General features: G+C 39.8%; 1 protein-coding gene across 3 annotated transcripts in view; it reads right to left on the bottom strand.

The window, feature by feature from the left end:
• The window catches only part of PTPN12 (protein tyrosine phosphatase non-receptor type 12), a 102,476-nt gene extending 88,150 nt beyond the window's left edge, over nt 1-14,326 (bottom strand). The window contains exon 1 of one of the 3 annotated variants that reach the window (XM_042965125.1): nt 13,858-14,326. In XM_042965125.1, the coding sequence (XP_042821059.1) occupies nt 13,858-13,956 (99 nt within the window). In that variant the 5' untranslated portion in view covers nt 13,957-14,326. The remainder of the gene's footprint in view (nt 1-13,857) is intronic. The other 2 variants (XM_042965114.1, XM_042965110.1) reach the window with 2 other exon arrangements.
• Nucleotides 14,327-17,872: the final 3,546 nt, after the last annotated feature.

Raw genomic sequence — 17,872 nt, 5'->3', positions numbered from 1 at the left:
CTTCAAGTAGCTCAACGGCAGTATTCTGTTGCAATAATCTTTTTTTTTTTTTTTTTTTCACTTAAGCTAGTTGGGAAGTAGGCTGCAAATAAAAATCTATACCGGCAAAGAATTTTTTTTTTTTTAATGTTTATTTATCTTTGAGAGAGACAGACAGACTGTGAGCAGGGAAGGGGCAGGGAGAGAGGGAGACACACTGAAGCAGGCTCCAGTCTCTGAGCTGTCAGCAAGGAGCCAGACCTGGGGTTCGGACTCACGAACAGCATGACCATGACCTGAGCCAAAGTCGGACGCTTAACCGACTGAGTCACTCAGGCACACCAACAAAGAATTTTTTTTAATTATTTTTTTTTAATGTTTATTTATTTTTTGAGAGAGAGACACAGAGAGAGAGAGAGAGAGAGAGAGAGAGAGAGAGAGAGAGAGTGCATGCGCGTACCCGCAAGTGGGGGAGAGACAGAAAGAGAAGGACAGAGGATCCAAAGCAGGCTCTGAGCTGACAGCAGCAAGCCCAAACGTCAATTGGGGTCCAAACTCATGAACTGCAAGGTCATGACCTGAGCCAAAGTTGGACGCTCAACCAATTGAACTGCCTAGGCGCCCCAACAAAGAATTTTTCTGTATTTCTCATGCCCCGCTTTTTTTTTATTGACTTTTCCCGTAAATAGTAAGAATGCAATTGTTGGCCAAAGCAACATCATGTCATAGAAAAAGCATCTGCTTTGATAACTGGGGACAAATTCAGCTCTGCCAACTTCTAATGGCAAAATCTGTATGAAGTTCTTTAATTTCTAAATTTCTAAACAGGTTTAATGTCTATAACTTATGAGTAAACCCGTTGTGTATAATGTGGGAAGAAGGTATCCAGAAAAGCTATTCTTTACTGTTTTGTATTATGGAATCTAGAACTATTTTCCTTTCTTTCTTTGGTTCTGGTCCCAAATATGTAGTCTCAAAAACTCGAGAGTTATTTTATGCAAAACTCAAATTTGTTAAAAAAAAAAATCCAAACTAAGCAAGAGGCCAGCCACTATAAATGACATGCCTAGGTCCTACAGACTTTTTAGTGTAATTTTTTTACAGGGCACTTTTAACAGAAGCCAGCGAAAAATACTGATCTAAACATCTAAGAATCATATAAACAGGGTACTATTTTATCTATCTGGGATAAAGTAAAATTACCAGATTTGAGAATACTGACCATGTGGTTGAAACTCAGTTTTAAAAAGATTTTTCATACTAACCAAATAATACATTGTAAGGGTAAACAACTATGCCATAATAATAAGACATCAAAATACTCCTCACCAAAACATTCAAGAATGCAAAGGCCAACTTCATATTCATTTCGTACTCCGCATTTAAGTTGTTCTCGCTGTGGGAATACCCTCCTATTATTTCAGTATACAGGCTTTTCTTATTTTATCCTTTGCCAGCCACTCTGTTCCTCTCATCTCAAACCCACAGTTCTTATCTCTGTGTGTCTGCAAGCGCTGTTAGTTTTCTATCTCTGAAATGCCTTTTATGCTAGTCTACCTGACAAACAAGCAGATTTAGGCTCGCCTGCCTCGTAGGTTTAAATCTTAAACACACTTCCATTAGAATAATATGACATCTTGAATTACTATTGAGTACTCTCTACATAGTATGCTAGTAGCTTTACATACATATTATCTTTATCTTGGTCAATCAGGTAGGTATTATATCCACAATTTCCCTAGATAACCTGCTCATAATCATAGCACAGCCAAGATAAAAATTCCTGTGTGGCTCCAAACCTTGTTGTCTTTCTACTAGTCTGGAGGTATTAAGGTTTTTGGAACCCAAGACCCTTGAGAATCTATGAGCTATGAACTTTCTCTACCACCTCCCCAATAACAAACTTACACACAAAATATTATGTACAACTTGAAAAAGTTCACAGGCCTCCTGAAGCTCATCCAACACCCCCAGGAAAACTTTCTGCTGTTCTCACAAGTCTATCCACAGTTGGTAAACTTCTTGAGGAAAATGTCCTATTTTCAACTGGTAATTGTAAACACAGTGCTTAGGCATAGTGGGCACTTAAGGAATATCTTTTGTATGAATGGTGGATGGCAAGAACCATAGAAGGATGATAGGGACACATTTTTGCATTCCTCCAGAGTCTACCAGGGTAGCTACTCAATGTTGTTAAATAGCTTTTCAAATGCAGAGTACATATAAGAACAGTTATTAAAGGAAATGTAGATATTAGTAAACATCCCAAAGCCTCTGAGATTAACATGATCCACGTTCCACATTCTCCAGGAAAAACCAAGGGACAAACTACTTATATCTGCCATAAGCCAATTCATAGACACTATAATATTTTACAAATGGAAACAAGACTTTTGTGTATTTCAGAGGAAAGGAAGTAATTGTCAAGGTATGACTGCATGAATCTAAAAAATTTTTTAGACTCTAAAGAATCTAAAATGTAAATATATGACAGGAAATACAAAATGTTGGGAGAAAAATTCAACTATTTGGATGAGACTTAGGGTCTTAAGGGTTAGAATAACTGCATATCACTGGGCTTGCTTTAAACGAGTCTTGAACTCAAATTTAATGCAAGGCTTTTTTCCATGACATTAAAAATTGAATTTTACAGTGGAGATATCATTACAATGAGATAAATTTACAATGGAGAATACTTTAGATAAACTGAGCTAAAATATTTATCCCAGAAAATGAGAATTAATTTTTGTTTCTGAGTTCGGGGTGAACATGGTAAAGCCATTCTAAATTTTTAGTGTTTTGACCTTCAGAGTACTGGCCTATAAGGAAAGTTTGCTAAGAAATGGAAAAAGTATGTTTAATTTAATAGTACAACCACAGATAAGATTTCATTCATTCAGTGGGTACGCTCAAGGACAAGAAATGGCTTATTCTAGAGGGAAGAGGATACATACTACAGAATACAGGAGTTTAATACTGCCAAGGTAATGTAAAACTATATTTAAAAGGCTCTGGAATGCCAAGTTAAGAAGTACAGACTTTATCCTCTTGCCTTGTGATATTAAACTGGGGCAAAAGTTACAAAACTGGGAGGACAGGAGAAAGGGAAACTGGGAAGACAGCATATAATTACAGTTTGAAAATAAGCACAGCTTTGATCTGATGCTTCAATTTGGCATAGGCATCCAAAATTCTAATAATTTTAATGGTGATCAAAGGGAGCTTTGATTTGTTTTTGAACTTACGTGTTTTGATAACAAAAATAAAAACATGTTTCCAATATGGTCCTACATAAATGTATTAGTAAACAGAACTAAGTAGCAACACTGGGACTAAAATTCACACATCCTGATTTTATAATCAGCATGCTTTCTATTATTCCACAGATGCCAACACTTGAAAATGGTATTTTAGGAAAGTGAGTACAATATGCAGAATGGATTGGATGAGGCAAGAAACTAGAGGCAAGAAGAGAACAGCTATTGCTGTAATCACTCTTAAATCACCCACAAGTTACAAGGATATTATTTTTGCAGAAACGCCAGTGACATGGTATGTAGATTTTATTAATGAAATCTAAAATCAAAAGTTAAACGTAGATATTTTATTAAAATTAATATTCTAAGATAGTGTCCCCAAAGTATGATTCATGGGATGGGAGATACATTAAGTGTTTCCCTGAATCCTTATGTATATCAGACAGCATCCAGAAAAAAATATGTACCGTTCTATTTTTCATATTTAGGCAGAAGATATTACAATTAATAAAATCCTATTTATCTAAATGTTTTCTTGAATTCAGTCTAGTACTTTGTCTCATATTTTCTTTTTCAGTGGATAATGAAATACAACCACAGTTGTATAAGTACATCTTTATGCATATAAAGGGGAAAAGCAGTTCTCAAGCTCATCTAAGAGACAAGCTCTTCGGACCATTTGAAGAATCCACTTGAAGAATAAATCTCTTACAATTTTTTTTAATGTTTATTTATTTTTAAGGGGTGGGGAGCAGAAAGAAGAGGACAGAGGATCCAAAGCAGTATCTATGCCTATAGCAGTGAGCCCAATGTGGTGCTTGGATATCCAAACCGTGATGATGACCTGAGCCGTAAGTCAAACACTCAGTGGACTGAGCTACCCAGGCACCCCTCTCCATCTCAGAATTTTAAGCTCACTACAATTTCTGCTCATGCAATGGCCACTAATGCCTATTAAGTGCCAAGTACTATATTAGGCAAGAAGGATACACAGATAATTAAGTCGCTAGCCCTGGAGGCTTTCAGTCCGGGAAGTCAGAAATGTAAATGTTTATGAATCTAATGAACTGAGTGCTATAGAAACACAGAAGTGTTTAACACATGAACAAAAAAATTTAACCTGTCTAAATGTTAAGGTCTTACTTTCAGTTTCAAACTGTCAAACCTTTTCCAAACTAAATGTCAAATATTGAAGGGAAAAAAGCTAACGGTATTCTAAAAGTAAATACGGACAATCAAACATTCTTGCGAATTTAACACTTGTAATAGGATGCTGTCTCCAGTGAGCCATATCAGGAGAGTTACTTAAAAGTTTACTTCCACTTGCAAAGTTAGAATACAAGTGTGTTTGGCTACATACCCATCAAAGGCTGAATAAGAAACTGAACCAATTGCGATGGGAAAACCCTAAAATTAGCTCAAATGGAAAAACGTGGAAAATACTTCCTATCACTCTAGCTTTGAAAGACACGTTAGACATACATACAGCACCAGTTATATAAACTTACTAAGATATTTTAAAAACCTACAAGCTACAAGATAACCTACTTCACACCCACAAGGATGGCTATAATCAAAAAGACAGACAATAACAAGTGTTGGTGAAGATGTAGAGAAATTGGTAGGAATGTAAAATGTACAGCAGCTTTGTATAACAATCTAGCAGTTCCTCAAAATGTTCAACAGTTACCATATCACCCTTTAATTCTATTCCTAAGTATATACCCAAGATAAAGGAAAACATATATCCTAACAAAAATTTGTACATAAATGTTTATTCATAAAATATATTTTATCTATTGTTATATAAAGAAAAGATTTCAAAAAGTGGAAACAACTCAAATGTCTATCAACGGATGAATGGATAAACAAAGTGTAGTATATCCATAAAATGGAATATTATTCAGTCATAAAAAGAAATGAAGTATTTCTGAGTCCTACAACACATAGATGAACCTTGAAAACATTATATATATTAAGTCAAAGGACTTCGCCACAAAACATCACATATTGTATGATTCCATTTACATGAAATGTCCAGGAGAGGCAAATCCATGGAGACAGCAGGTAGATTAGCAGTTGCCTGGGGCTAGCGGGGAGGTAAGGGATGAAGAATGACTGCTAATGGAGGGGGGGGGGTGTCTTCTGGGGGTGATAAAAATTGATTGTAATGATGACTGCACATTTTTGTGAATATACTAAAAACTATTAAATTACACAGCTTAAATGGATAAATTTTATTGTAGGTGAAGTATCTCTCCATAAAGCTGTTACTGATTTTTAAAACACCTACAAGCCATGGTATTAAACAATTTAACAAACAATGAAAATGTGTATACATATTTTGGCTGTGCAGCATGAGACCTTCCAGGCTTTCAGTCTTTTCTCCCCTCCTGTTTTCTAACATTTCAAATCCAAACTTTAAATAAAAAACTTCAGAGGTCTCATTTAACCAAAAGACAAGTTCTCATTATCTGTCTTTTAAAATCGTATTTAGGGGCACCTGGGTGGCTGTTGGTTGAGCATCTGACTTCGGCTCAGGTCATGATCTTGTGGTCCATGAGTTTGAGCCCCACATCGGGCTCTGTGCTGACAGCTGGAGCCTGCTTCAGCTTCTATGTCTCCCTCTCTCTCTGCCCTTCCCCCGCTCGCACTCTGTTTCTCTTTCTCAAAAAAAAAAAAAAAAGAAAATCATATTTAAACAGCAATCATTTCACAAAAGAGGGCATACAGATAGTTAAAAAACATGAAAAATACCGCATCTATCTTATCTAAAAAAAAAAAAAAAAAGGCAGAATGTGGAAGGGGAGTTCCCCTTCAATCTGTCTTCCTCTAGTTTCTACTGTCTGCTTTCAGAATGTTAGAGTAAATGTTAAGAATTTATACTTGGGGCGCCTGGGTGGCCTCAGTTGGTTAAGTGTCCAACTTTTGGTTTCAGCTCAGGTTATGATCTCACAATTCGTGAGTTCGAGCCCCACATCGGGCTCTGCACTAACAGCATGGAACCTGCTTGAGATTCTCGCTCTCTCTCTGTCCCTCCCGCACTCACTCTCTCTCTCTCAAAAATAAACATTTAAAAAAGAAAAAGGAAAAAAAATTTATACTCATTTTACCTATTTTCTCCTCAACTATAATCTAGATTCTTCCTATGTTCCACCCCAAGCTGCTATTTGTGGTGACCAAATCACTCCTATTTGGCAAACAAAATGGGTACTTTCTCAACCTTACCTTACCAGTCCTCCTAGAAGTGTTTGATTTTGCTAACTACTCCTTTCCTGAAACTCTCCCAGACTTTTCTGACAGCTTCTGGGTTCTCTTCGCTTCTTTCCGAGCATACCTTCTCAGGAACAGTCACTAACCTCCTTTTCGGACTGCTATTTATTTATTTATTTATTTACTTACTTACTCATTGTTTTTCGGACTGCTCTTTAAATGCTGTTGCTTTCCAACCTAAAACTGGTCACTTTATATGTTTATCTGAACACACTCATTTGCTCCCATACTTGCAACTACCTCTTACATGCTTATATGACAAGTTTCAAAATTTTAACTCCATCCTGTCAGCTCTCTTGAGCCCTACATTTCTACTCAATGTTTCACGCACCTCAGTTTAACACATTTAAAACTAAATTCTCCCCTACCTTGAAATCTCCTCCAACCGTCTTCTGCTTGATCCCCTCTACCTGTTTCTCCTCCCATACTCCTAACCCTACCAAATGATATCTTCTATTGGGTGATAGTATACCAAACCAGGAACCTTGGAGTCATACTGCAAATATTTCTTTCTCCTTTACTACCCACATCTAGTGAAGTGTTAAATCTTCTTTCTTAATCCTTATCAGATCCTTTTTATACTCTTTCTACTGTCTTAGTCTTCTTATATTTCAACAGCTTCCAAAATGTTCTCCTCCATCACTAATTCCACCCTTAATACTGCCATCAGAATCAACTTTCTACAACACAAATCTGTCAAATAACTGCTTCCTCTTTTTTTTTTTTTCTTTAGAGAGAGAGAGAGAGAGAGAGAATGAGAAGGGGAGGGGCAGAGACAGGGGAAGAGAGAGGGTCACAGGATCTGAAGTGGGTTTTGTGCTGGCAGCAGACAGCCTGATGTGAGCCTCAACTCACTAATGTGAGAACATGACATGAGCCTAAGTAGGACGCTTAGCAGACTGAGCCACCAAGGAGCCCAATCACTGCTTACCCTTCTTAAAGCATGAAGTGGCTCTCCAGAGACCAACAGTAGTGATTCTTAGCTTTTCTACTAGCACCTATCTGAATGACAGAAATGAAGGCTCATACTAAAGCAGGCTAGAGCCAGAGGGTGGGGGTGAGTGGTTGAAGGTGGAGGAAACACTGCTAGAATGCTCAGCTACTATGTGTATTTTCTTAACACCTGCCCACTATCCATGTGAGTTTAGTGTAGAACTGTTCAAAATTATTATCATTGAACTACAGAATAAATTATAGCATAGATATAAGAACTTTCACAATCTAACCCCTACCTAACTTACTCAGCATCGTTATTAGTCCTTACCATGCATTACCTCATTGGTTCTCAAAGTATGGTTCAGGGACAGCCCACCCCCAGATCATTTCAGAGTCCATGAAGTTAAAACTCTTTTCCTAATAATATTAAGTCATGTTTCCTCACCTATAAATATGATAACGCACAGACTTTCGCACAATAATTTTTAAAAATCAGTTTCATTCTCTGAGGAGTATACAGTAGAGTTTTCTAGAGTACATGACATGTGATGCTATGTGAAATGTAACATTGCAATGGTATGAGTGAAGCAGGGGAGGGGCTTCTATTAAGCCAGACGTAGAAATTTGCAAAATATACAAATAATGCTGTTTCTCACTACCTTTTGTTCTGAATAATTATCTATCACATAGTTAATATGGAATGAGTTTATTATCATTATCTTAAAGTGTACTATTTTTTAAAATATGTTTTAATTTGTAGTATAATAAATAAACAAAAGCTTTTTGGGGGCCTTCAGTAATTTTTAAGAATGTAAAGGACTCTTGAGATCAAAAGATGTGAACTGCTGCATTAGTTATAGCAGATTATCTTTTCCTTTTTTTAAAATATAACTTATTGTCAAATTGGTTTCCATAAATTATGGCAGATTATTTACCACTTCCCTAAACATGTTCCACTTTAAAACTTCCATCCTTTTGCATGGTGATGTGCCCTCCCTCCACCACTAGCCTAGTCCCAGCTAGGTCCTAAGAGACCTCAGATGTATCCTGGAGAAACAGAACAAAAAGAACAGAGGTTTGGGGGTACCTGGCTGGCTCAGTTGGAGGAGAATGTGACTCTTGATCTTGGGGTCTACACCTGTGCTGTATATATGTATGTATGTATAGAGATTACATACATACCTATATACACAAATAGAACAGAGGTTTTGAAGTCAAGCAAGATACTTAACTCTCAGAGTATGCTTCCTCATGTGTAAAATACAGGTTATATCTACCTCATTAACTGTTGAGTTAGTAAGAAAGGGTGTAAAGTATCTGGCGCAGTGTTTAGTATATAATAGAGATGAAAAATGTTAAGTTCTTTCCTACTTAAAATAACTTATAAAGTCACTAATGTTACCATAGTAAAATAAAAACCGTATAACAATTATTTAATCATAACAAAGCAAATAGGCTGGTCATTTTGAGCAGTTCTGTCAGGATTACCACTTGTAGAACAAATGGTTTTATATAATAAATCCCCTGAAATAAATAACTTCTATGGTAGTTCTTGGGTATCTTTGATAAATTAAGTTCAGATTAGTTTAAAACATCAAAGTTATTTTAAATAGCATATTAATATAGGATGGCTTGCTATTATACCCAGTTCAGCCTCAGAAAAATGTCCTTAAATCCTCTCCTCCCAATATTTCACAAAAAAGTACTAGAATTCACACCTCTGTTGCATTCTATATTTTAAATACTCCACTGAATTCACTTATTATATTTTTGTTTTCACCTTCATAAATGTAGAGAAAGCTGGCTTTTAAGCTGAAGCTGCCATATTTGTTTGTAGCTTAAGTGTCTTTTGTGATTTTTTTCATATACAACTGTGTAATGTAAATTAGATAAACTTTAGCCTGATCAGAAGAAATCTACTTCTTGTTTTAATGTTTTAGACATTACAAAGCTTTAAAACGCACAAGAAAATGATTGAAAACAAAGCCCAGATACTTCTTTCTTTCTATGTCTAGTTATCTGTAACTGACTATATGAATTAGCCATATGAGAATACACAGACCTTAGCACAATAATTTGTTAGATGATGACCCTAAACGTCAGTCCCAGACCTCAGCCCTGTGAAGTAGCATTTTTCTTCTTTAAAAGATCAGTCATCTGGGGCGCCTGGGTGGCTCAGTCAGTTAAGCGTCCGACTTCGGCTCAGGTCATGATCTCACAGTCCGTGAGTTGGAGCCCCGCGTCGGGCTCTGTGCTGACCGCTCAGAGCCTGGAGCCTGTTTCAGATTCTATGTCTCCCTCTCTCTCTGCCCCTCCCCTGTTCATGCTCTGTCTCTCTCTGTCTCAAAAATAAATAAACGTTAAAAAAAAAAAAAAAAAAAAAAGATCAGTCATCCTATTTTAAGTGGCCTGCTCATGGTCAGACAGCTAGCCAATGAAAGAGATGGGAGTAAAACCCAGGTCTGTCAAACACGAATGCACACCACTCTACCTTATACGTTTGTTTACTTGTCATGATCACTGTCTGCCATCTTGCAAAGAAGACTTATAGTCAATGGGGCGCCTGGGTGGCTCAGTCAGTTAAGCGTCCCACTTCAGCTCAGGTCATGATTTCGCGGTTTGTGGGTTCGAGCCCCGCATCAGGCTCTGTGCTGAAAGCTCAGAGCCTGGAGCCTGCTTGGGATTCTGTGTCTCCCTCTCTATCTGCCCCTCCTCCACTCACACTCTGTCTGTCTGTCTCTCTCTCTCAAAAATAAATAAACATTAAAAAAAAAATTTTTTTTTAATAAAAAAGAAGACTTGCAGTCAAGATAGGAGAAACCAAGTTCCGGACCTGCCACAAATCAGATGTTTAACCTTCAACATGCAAGTAATCATCTTGGTACTACAGTTTACACCATCTCAGTATCTTAGTTTTCTCCTTTCTAGGGTTGGGCTGGGGAGGACTCAACACACCAAGGCCAAAAATAGAAAACTCAAAGAATAGTTAATGACAGGTGGAAAATTTTCAAATTAAAACAAGATACTATTTTCCGATCATCAAATTATCAAAGAGCAAGATAATTAAATGAACACTCATGCATTACTGACAGTTGTATACATTGATACTTCTTCAAAAGGTTATTTATAGATCTGTATTAAATGTTTATATCCTTTTACCTAGTACTTCCACTACTGGAATATATCTTATGCAATACTCCAAAATAAGGAATCTTTACACACAAGTGTTCATTCCAAAATTATGACATTGTAATAACAGAAAATAAATGGCCTAAACATTCAACCACAAGCAAATGGTTAAGCTATAAAATGGTTGCCAGGTGAAATATATTATATAGCCACTGAAAATGACTTTTGTAAGTGAAAAACACTTATCAAAATGTTAAGTTAAAAAACAACAACAACGATATTGGGGCACCTGGGTGGCTCAGTAGGTTAAGCATCCGACTTCAGCTCAGGTCATGATCTCCCGGTTTGTAAGTTAGGCCCTGCGACAGGCTCACTGCTGACCATGCAGAGCCTGCTTGGGACGCTCTGTCTCCCTCTCTACCCTCCTCCGCCTGCTCACATGCGTATGCGTGCTCTCTCTCTCTCAAAATAAATAAACATTTAAAATACATATATATATTTATATATATAATGGACTATATATATGTATATATATACACAAAATGGAAAAAATATATATATGTAAAATGGAATATATCGTATGGTCACACAGATGCATTAAACAGAGACAGCCTTTGAGTGATGGGACTAGGTAGGCTGGATACAACAATGGAAAGAAAACATTTTGGATGTCCACCCACTTCCTAAGAGTAAGGCATTATTAATTAGTCTATAATTTCCAAATTTGAAACAATGAACATTAGTACTTTATACTTGAACAAGATTATAACAGCTAGATTATCTCTAAGGCTCAGTTCTAAAATGCTAAAATTTAAAAATGCATTTTTAGCCCACATAAGATTTGAAGAATAACAGAACACTTAAAATTATTAGCTGATTTTCTATTCTCTTTCCATGGTAGAAGGGCATGGTTTCCCACCAGCATACCACCCAAGGGAAAAAGCACAATCTAGCAGTCTTAATTATAGCTATTGCTTATCAAGTCATGGAATAAAAAAAGCAAGCACTATAAAAGAATAGCCTTAGTCATCAAATCTTGAATGTAGACTCACCTAGTATCCCTAGGTATTATGGAAAAAAAAGAAACTCATTTAGTCCTTCAGAAATGAAATCTCCAATAGGAATCCCTGACTCATCCCCAAAGCACAAACCCCAAGGCTACTTCCCCTGTAGTTCAGAGACTGGGCACCTGTCCTGATGGCCTTCATCACCAAACAATGCTCTTTCCTGACAGGATGTGCCCAGGGATAACCAGATGACTAGCATGCAAAGGAGAAGTGACCAAGGACCACACCACCTCTTCTTCCATAACCAAAATAAGGCTGCAATAGACTAATTTTAAACTTTTAAAATATCTTAAGTAAGTATTTTCTATTTTTGCTAAAAATATAGAAAAAAGGGACTCCATCCAATTATTGGTGACACTACCCAAAAGATACGAACACAATCAAAATTCTCAATGTAAGACAAGAAAATGTTCCTTACCTTTACTTCGACCAAAAATTAATTTTTCAAAAATACATAGGCTAAATATCAACAGAAAATGTTTAAAATAAGTCATAGATTATTTATATTTTTCTGTTCTGAAAAGATACTAACAAAATCTTACTCCTATCCTCTATTATTGGTCTAGGAAGGCGGGAATCACAAAGCTCAACAATATTATTATTATATTGAGTAAGGTCAACGATCTATTTTATAAGCTGTTAACAATTTTAATGCTAAAGCTTTACTAGACTGGAGTCGCTTTAAAATGTGAAAAAGCATTTCAGTACTAAAAGTCATATCACCTGCACCTTGTAAACAATTAAACTGTACTTTGAAACAAAAACTAGCCAGCGTTTGCTGCTCATTCATTTTTATAGACATTAACTGTGTATCCTTTTTACAATCGAGAATTTCGGAGTTAAGTGCTTATTCTTGGAGTTGTATCTTGCCCAGGAGCAAAATTTTCCCTAGCTTATTTCCCATTCTCAAACCCCGCCAAGGCTAAGGAGCAACCTCTTCCCAAAGTCCCACTTCCTTTTCCATTCCCCAGACCTCCAGAGTTTCCAACGCCCCAGTCTTGCGCAATATCCGTAGGAGCAGCAGCCGCAACCACCGCCTCCTAAGCCGAGAAACAACCCTAAAGGGAACATTGTCCAGCAGAAAAATAAAAGGGGGGCCGGAGGGACAATGTAGGAAGTCGACTTCTGGTCCCACGCCTTTGTATCTGACCCCTCAATAAGTGATGTATCTAGAGCAATTTCACGAACAAGACTTTTAACCTCCTCTCCAGCCAGCCAGACCAAGCAGAGGGCGGAAAGAGGGGGGCGGGGGGAGGCTGAGAAGGTTATCTCCCAGTTCAGGGCTTCAGCCCGTTTCGTTGCCTCCGCCCCACCAGGACTATTGTTCCCAAGTTCCCCACCCCCACCCCGGATAGGAAGTGATAGTCACATCCCCTCCGCCTTCGACAATATCCCCTAGGGAGTCCGAAGTAGGCTTCCTTCAGGATAATCACCCCCTCCACACACACACACACTTACCCCCTACACATACACACACACACACACACACACACACACACACACACACACACTTACCCCGTCAACCTAAAGTCACGATGACCCCAACCCCATCTCAAACCTGGGTCTCCAGAGACAAGAGACCGGACGAGGGTAGATGGAATTGGGCAAACCAAGGGATTCCTTACGGACAATCCTTTCCCAAGCCTTGGAATAATAACTGCGAACCCAAAAAACGGCAGAACTCCTCCCTTGCCCACTTCTGAGACCAGCCTGAGCAAAAGGACCCCAGGAGTTAATGCCAACCTCAACACCCCCGTCCCTCCATCAGCTGCGATCTGCTCTCCACCCAGGGTAGACACCTTGCCTCGACCCTCCCAGGAGGGGCAGGCTGGTTAGGGAGTGGGGGTGGAGGGACGAGCCCCCCCTCCCGCCCCGGGTCTGCACCTCCTTCGGCTTCGATTCCCGGCCCGAGAAACAATAGGTGGTCGCCGGCGGCGGTGCAGAGTGCGGGCTCCGCCGGGGCCGCTCCTTTCGCGCCCCTGGTGCCCGCGGTGGGGGCCGCGAAAGCGGGATGGGAGGGAAGGCGGCCGAGGGGCGGAGGCGGTCTCACCTCCCGCCGGCCTTCGAGACCACCCGGCCCTAAGGAGTTGGTGCGCGCCACTCCGCCCCTCTCCTCTCAGCTGCACACAAAGCGCTGGCTGCCCGGGCCGGCTGGGCGAGGCGGTGGTGGGCTCCGGTGCCGGCGAAAGGAGGCGACAGCAAGGAGAAGGACTCACCATGAAGTCCCGGGCGAAGTTGTCCTCCCCATTGTGGTCCGGACTCTTCATGGCCTGAACCCTCTGGATAAATTTCCTCAGGATTTCCACTTGCTCCATCCTCCCGCGTCCCCCCGGCTGCGGTGGCTGGCCCCCCCGCCGCCCGCCCGCCCGGCGCAGAGCTCGCTCAGTCTTCCCCAGCTCGCTTTCCCGGCCCTTCCCCTCCCTCCCGACCCCCGCCTAGCCTCGCCACTCCTTTCGGCTCCTCACCGCTTAAGGCGGCGGCAGCGGCAGCACCGGCCCGGTTCCCGACCCCACAACTTCCAGGAGCAGCGGCCGCTCTCCCACAGTACGAGGCGAGCCGCTGCGGCTAGCGCCAACCCCAACCCCCAGCTTGCTCCATCCTCCTTCCCCGCCCTCCTCCTCCTTCGTTGGGAGACGCCGCCACCGCCTCAGGAACACGGCTCTCCGCTCTCCCTGCCCCCCCCTTCCCGGTTCCTCCTCCCCCCCCCCACCTCCACCAGCACCCGCAGCCGCCTCTCCCCACGGGCGCGGCCCCGCCGCCACCCAGACGCGCGGCCCCGCGCCGTAGCTCCGCCCAAGGCGCTAGGACGCGCCGATTTCACCCCACCCCACCCCGCCCACCCCGCCTCCGGGCTACTCTCCCAAGCCCGCCCTGCCGGTGCTAGCCCCTCTCGGAGTGGCTGGAAGGCTTTTAGCTGTCGGCTGGGCTACTTGACTCTACTTCCGGGGCGTGGTTCCGCCCCGCCTGCTAGTAGGTCTGAGGAGGTCTGGAAGGAGGGAGTCCGCCTCTGAGCAGAGTAAATCCTAGTCAGTCGAGTAAGATTTTAGTTGGAACTTGCGGGCTCACGGCCTGCTAGTGGGAAAAGCATCGTTCTAGAGCGCTTCTGCGCCGCCCACAACTGTGGGCTAGGACTACAAGTCCCGACCCGCGGGAGTCCAGGAGCGGGGGCGGGAGAGGGCGGCGGTGGGATAGAGAGGCATGCTGGGAACTGTAGTTGTGTCACCTCCACGTTCACAGCAGGTATGTCTTCATCTTACTAGTGGTTTGGTGACTATTGACGGCAATTAGACATTGGCACTTTGGGGAATGGCTACGGTCAAGAAAAAGGAAACGTTTCTTGAGTGAAAGGACTTTTGCTTTTTTGCAAATCCGTCCAAACCCTGACGAGTGAGCTCCTAGTTGGAGTGCATCCAACACGCTTGTGTTGGGGGTTGTGATTGCTGAATGAAAGGGAATTTGTCTAGCGCTTAGATTCGCAGCCCTTCCAAAATGAGTAATAGATTTTTCTCCATTGAATGGATTGTATAAATCTTTATACATCTTTGTAAATCTAGTGATCAGAATATCCGTCCTAGTCTAATTAACCATTTTACAAAGAAAGTGATTCGCCTAAGTTCCCTCAGCATATTCTTAGCAGAGCCAAAACTAGAACGCAAATCTTGTTTTCAGTACAACGGTTATATTTCCTCTAAGGAAGGTAAACATGTGGTAATGTGACAGAAGTGAAGGATTTTATTCATAGACTTTTTTTTTGGTCACTTATACCCACAAGCATTTTTTACAGATACACTGCTTGGTCAAGGAATTTGGTTAAATAGAAAATATAAGTGATAGCCCCCTTTTCCCAGATGAATGTTTAGAACTACTATGGAATAAACTCCTTCAAGAGAATAGGTATGAGTCGCAGATAAAAAAAATTTTTTTAATAATACAATTAGTGTGTACTAATCCACTCCTCCTCTCAGAAATAGGCACTTGCAGGTGTGCCTTTCTAAATCTCTAACTATGCATTTACATATAAAAATATACATTTTACATTATATATATTTATATATATTTATATTTATATTATATTATAAATTATTATATATTATTATATATTATATTTATATTTATATTTAAATATATAATATATATATTTATATATATATATAATATATATATATATCCAGTGTAAAATGATACAGGTTTGTTCCATATTTAAAAATTCACTTAGAGGAACAGTTCAGTTTCTAAGGTAAGCTTTATCTGAAACAAGGGTCTGGAGTATTTTACTTTAATCAGTTACTGAGACTCCATTTCACTGGATGGAAAGGTCAGGATCTGGACTTGATCACCTACTAAGATAGCTTGCTGTAGGTACCCCTTTTCCTCCAGAACTGGAAAAGAAATTAGACTCTCAGCAAAGAAATGGGCAGATGATCAAGAGTACTTCTACTTTTGATATATCAAAAGAATGTACAAACCAGAGGGTGATTTATAAAGACTATATGCTAGACAAGTTGTCTAACGGTCTAGGGACAGTCTGATGGGAAGTGTTACTTGTTTTGAGTTACTGAGTCTATTTTGACTAGTGTTTTTGCAATTTTTTTACTTTTCCTCTTAACTGGCATGCTTCTCTCTCTTTCCTGTAACACTGTGTGTTTTTTGAGTTCTTAGCAGCTACCTGTGGCATCTGATGTAGGTTAGGGAGAACAAATGTACCTCTATGTATTTAAACTCTTTTGCAAGGGCTTGGCAGTACCTTCCTCATTTTAACATACTTAGTCATGTTTCAATCTACAGATATTTCTTGTCTACCTCAAAATATGAAGGGTTGTAAATATGAGAGATTATGCTGTGTGTGTGTGTGTGTGTGTGTGTGTGTGTGCGCACGCATATGCAAGATACATCAGTGTTTTTAGGGATGGCTTCTTAGACTGCATAGCCTGGAGGAAAAACAATAAGCGGTTAGTTATACCATGAGTGATACCAAATGAGTGATACAGATGTTGAGTCGTTTAACAGTTCTGAGAAGAGACAATTGTGAATTGGTTATCACGATGCAGTGGTCCTATCCTTGAAGGATATGTGAAATTGGATTTGAACGGAAAGAAGAGCTTCCACGTAAGAGAAGTGATGAAACAAAAAGCATGAAGACAGTAAAACAGAAGTTTGTAGCAGAATTTTTATATATGTGTGAAGGCGCTAAAGTGGATAGGGATTGGATTCTGGAGGATGTTGAATGCCTGGAGAATGATGCGCACTTCATATTGTCAGTGGAAGTCACCAAAGGATTTTGAGAATAGAAGTAGAATTAGGAAAATAGCAATCTGGCACTTTTTAGATAAATCATGACTTAATAAGTGGAAAGAATGAAATGAGGTATTAGGAGCCAATACATGAAGCAACAAAAGCTGTAACTAAGGTCATAGTACTTCAATTACAAAGACATGGATGGGGCGCCTGGGTGGCTCAGTTGGTTGAGCACTGACTCTTGATTTCGGCTCAGGTCATGACCCCAGGGTCATGGGATCAAGCCTCAAGTGGGGATCCACGCTGAATGTAGAGTCTGCTTGGAATTTTCTCTCTCACCCTCTCTCTCTCTTCCCCCAACCTCTGCCTCTCTCTCCCCTGCTCTTTCTCACTCTCTCTAAAATAAAAATTAAGGAAAAAAAAAGACACAGATGGAATTGGAATTGAGAGAGACAAAGAACTCAGAGAACTAGATGACTGACTGACTTAGTGAACAAGAAAGAAGGTAGAATTACAAATGACTGAAATTACCAAATTAGAAGAGATCAGAAAGGTTCACAGTACACAGGGCTATGCATGGTATGGGCAAATGGAAACTTTCATGCACAGATGATGAGAGGCAATTTGTCCATAAATGTATAAAAATGGAAACGTTATGCATGCTTTGGCTGAAAAATTTATAGATAATATTTACAGCTGTATACAAACATATATACTTATTGCAACCCTATTTGTAGTAAAAGTGGAAACAATATACCTTCATACCAAAAGGGACTAGTTAAAAAACAAAATCACATACACATAATTAAGTTTTTTGAAGCGATTCAAAATATGAAAAAAATAATCTTTATATTTTTATGTGGAATAGGCCCCAAGATGTACTTACTAAATGAGACAAGGTAGGCATTGTATTTATGGTATTTATTTACTTTTATGTAAAATAGAATGTGGATAAAATGCTTGAACATAGAACTTTGCAAAAAATACTTCAAAAAC

This window comes from Panthera tigris, chromosome A2, assembly GCF_018350195.1.
Source record: "Panthera tigris isolate Pti1 chromosome A2, P.tigris_Pti1_mat1.1, whole genome shotgun sequence".
Taxonomy (NCBI): domain Eukaryota; kingdom Metazoa; phylum Chordata; class Mammalia; order Carnivora; family Felidae; genus Panthera; species Panthera tigris.
The sequence above is the reverse complement of the archived record's forward strand: the minus strand, read 5'-3'. Positions and strand labels throughout refer to the sequence as shown.